We start from the raw sequence: 3,051 nt of genomic DNA on the forward strand, positions 1-3,051 counted from the left end.
TTGAGAAGAAAAATGCTTTGTTTAGCCATGTGTGATTAGGAAAATGAAGGCTTGTCTGATAATAGGACAGGATTAGGAAGCCAGCAAGCAAAGCTTACAAGAATCTGCTGTCAACCTCCTTGTCTCATCTGTGATCTGTCTACTACCACTTCTCTCTATCTTCTTCTCCATTATAAGCTCCCCACCCTCCACGCATCCACAGCCCCCCTCCCCTCCTCCTCGGTTTGCTCATTCTTCAGAGAGTCCAGACTCCAACGTCGTCCAGAGTCCAGCAGACACCTCTCTCTCTCTCTCTCTCTCTCTCTCTCTCTGCGCCTACTACACAACTCTCTGTCTCTCTACTACGACAACTGCAAGCAATGGCGTGCCTGTCGCCGTCGCTGTCCGGCCGGCGCCTGTCGGAGCTGCTGGAGGAGAAGCAGGAGCCCTTCGTCCTGGACCTGCACCTGCTCGAGAAGGGCTGCTCCTCCTCGCGCCTCCTCGACGGCTACGACACCGCGCTCTGCTGGCCCGCCGTCGCCGCCGGCAACGACGCCGCCGCCGTGCTCCGGCGCCTCACCAGCAAGAAGAGCAAGGCGACCGCCCGGGCCACTGCCGGCGGTGGCAAGAAGCAGCAGCAGCAGCAGCCTGCCGGTGGGCTCCTCCAGCTCCTGCTCTCCAAGATCCTCCGCGGCAGCAGCAGAGCGGCGGCGGCCCAGCGGAAGCCCGCCAAACTGCAGTTTTCCGACTCCTTCAAGCTGGCGGCCACGGCCACCAACCCGGCCGCCGTGCCGCCGGCACCGTGCTCCGACGACCGGCGGCACATGGAGCTGGACGCCGTGAAGACCGCCGCCGCCGCCGCTGACGACGCTGTCAAGGCACAGGACACCACCGTGGAGCGCTACGACTCCGACTCCGACTCCGACGACGAGAAGCAGCAGCTGAGCCCCGTCTCCGTCCTGGACCACCCGTTCGAGAGCTCCTCAGTCCACGGCAAGCTGCTGCTGTCCCCGTCATCCAAGGGCGCTGCCGTGACCATGGACGTCTTCCGGGACCTCCTGGACGCGGCGTACAGCCCCGCGCTGCTCGCGCAGCTTCTCGCCAAGTCCGAGGACCTCCAACTCAGGGACGGCGCCGACGAGGACGACTGCTACTACCGCACGAGCCCCAAGCACTGCCGCGTCGAGGAGTCCGCTGCCGCCTACTGGGACGCGCACAGCGAGGAGCTGGCACGGGTGTCCGAGCTGGTCGCGTCCGAGCTCCCGACCTCCAAGCTAGTCGCCGCCGACGTAGAGCCCGAGCGCCGCGACGTCTGCGCTGAGGTCGAGGCCGCCGTGTTCGAGGCGCTGATAAGGGAGCTCGTCGTGGATCACCGGAGCTGCGGCTGCTGATCGCCGTCCATGGCGGCGCACGTCTGCCTGTCCTCGCGGCCAAGAGAAAACAGAGGAAGCGGTGCTCCGCTTTGCTCTGTTTCAGTTCGGTACATGCATGATGTGACGGAAAACATTTTGTTTTCTTCCTCTTTTTTTTTTTTTTGGAGTTTCGATGGGTTCCTGCTGGTAGGTGGGCCCTACGGCTCCGCGTTTCCTTGGCATTCTGTCAGTGCCAGGTGGAGGCTGTAGACTAATCAAGTAACTAGCCATAATAATATGTTAATTTTAATATTATAACTTGGAGGTAGGCAACTTGGCATGCAATAGTACTTACATTTGAGTGGTATGTGGATATCATATGGGTTTGGGATATGGAGTGAAATTGAATAAGTGAGTACATTCCATTGCTTGTTAGAAAAAAAATTGTAAAACTTTACTTTGCACTAGTCAAAATACCTCTTATATATTTCATATGCAAGGAATTGGATTTGAAATGACTATAACACGTTTATTAGGGAACCGATCGAAGAAAAAAATAAATTAATTTAAACGGTATCTTACCAATATCCAAAACACCCCACCCGGCCAACTTTAACATTGTTGTGGTCTACGCTCTCCTCGTAGTCTTCCTTGCTCTAAATAATAACACGAGCTTTCAAATAGAGTTTTCCATATGAGATATATTATTGTTTGGCTTGTAAATTAAAACTATATTTATTTTATCCCATGGTTTCGTAAAACTACAGCATCGATCTGTGCCACTATAACCAACATTCATTCACGCAAATGAATATTAGTCAAAAATAAACACGCTGCGGAGATGCCAATTTTTTTTTCTCTCTCTTTTGGTCGAAATGTCAAAAAACACGCTGCAGAGACATCATCATAGCATGATTCAGCATGTTCGAACCAGGTCTGGTCTGACGACGACGACAGCTAGCTAGCACAAGGAAACAGACGCAACGCATGTACGTGATCACGCAAATGAAGTTGTTGTTAACTAATCCTAACATTGCTCCATTCCGATGCAGAGTCTAATCTAATCTAATTAATTAAAAGAGCCGCATTTGTCAAGAATCCAGGGATTGCAAGCCCGGCCGTTTCGCCACCAACCAGGCAAAGCCGGCAACGGGACAGGACACGTCACTCACTGTACGTTTCAGCTGCGAACCACCGTTCCATTCCACCAACAGGCAGCAGCGAATCGGTGATGCGGTTCCAAAAGCCTGTGATTTGCGGGGCCGGACGGACAGTGACGGCAGAGCTGACCCGCCGCCCGCCGTCCGGCCAGAGCGAGACTGCAAGAGGGATCGGAGGAAGAACGGCGACGGGCACCGGAGGTCCGGCGCGTGCACGTCCCCGTAGATTGCATTGTTCGGGCAGCGCAGTTACGTACGTACAACCGGAGTTACCGACACCGACCCGACCCGCTCCCCCGGGCGCGCCCAGCCGCGTCGTCATCAATACCCGGTCGCCTCGCCGATCGAATTTAACACCGGCGGGCGAGCGGGCGGAGGGAGCCCGCGGGCCGGCCGCTACGGGCGCATATGCAGGTTGTCTCTGCATCCGCATCCGCATCCACATCCGCATCCAGTTCCACATCCTGTTCGTTTGGCCGTGGCTTGTCGTAAATGATCGTAAATTTTGACTCAGAACAATATTTTTCTCTCATACAAACCAGCCAGCAGTACTTCTTCAC

At 55.1% G+C, this 3,051-nt stretch overlaps 1 protein-coding gene across 1 annotated transcript; it reads left to right on the plus strand.

Annotated features, from left to right (window-relative positions):
* The first annotated feature begins 224 nt into the window (after positions 1-224).
* LOC136482250 (uncharacterized) lies at positions 225-1,715 on the plus strand. Its single transcript, XM_066479473.1, has one exon. It carries the CDS (start codon positions 360-362, stop codon positions 1,368-1,370), a length of 1,011 nt encoding a protein of 336 aa, XP_066335570.1. The 5' UTR covers positions 225-359; the 3' UTR covers positions 1,371-1,715.
* Positions 1,716-3,051: the final 1,336 nt, after the last annotated feature.

Source organism: Miscanthus floridulus, chromosome 9, assembly GCF_019320115.1.
Source record: "Miscanthus floridulus cultivar M001 chromosome 9, ASM1932011v1, whole genome shotgun sequence".
NCBI lineage: Eukaryota > Viridiplantae > Streptophyta > Magnoliopsida > Poales > Poaceae > Miscanthus > Miscanthus floridulus.

Coding starts and splice junctions, on each gene's coding strand:
- LOC136482250 (XM_066479473.1), top strand. CDS start 360: ATGGCGTGCCTGTCGCCGTCGCTGTCCGGCCGGCGCCTGTCGGAGCTG.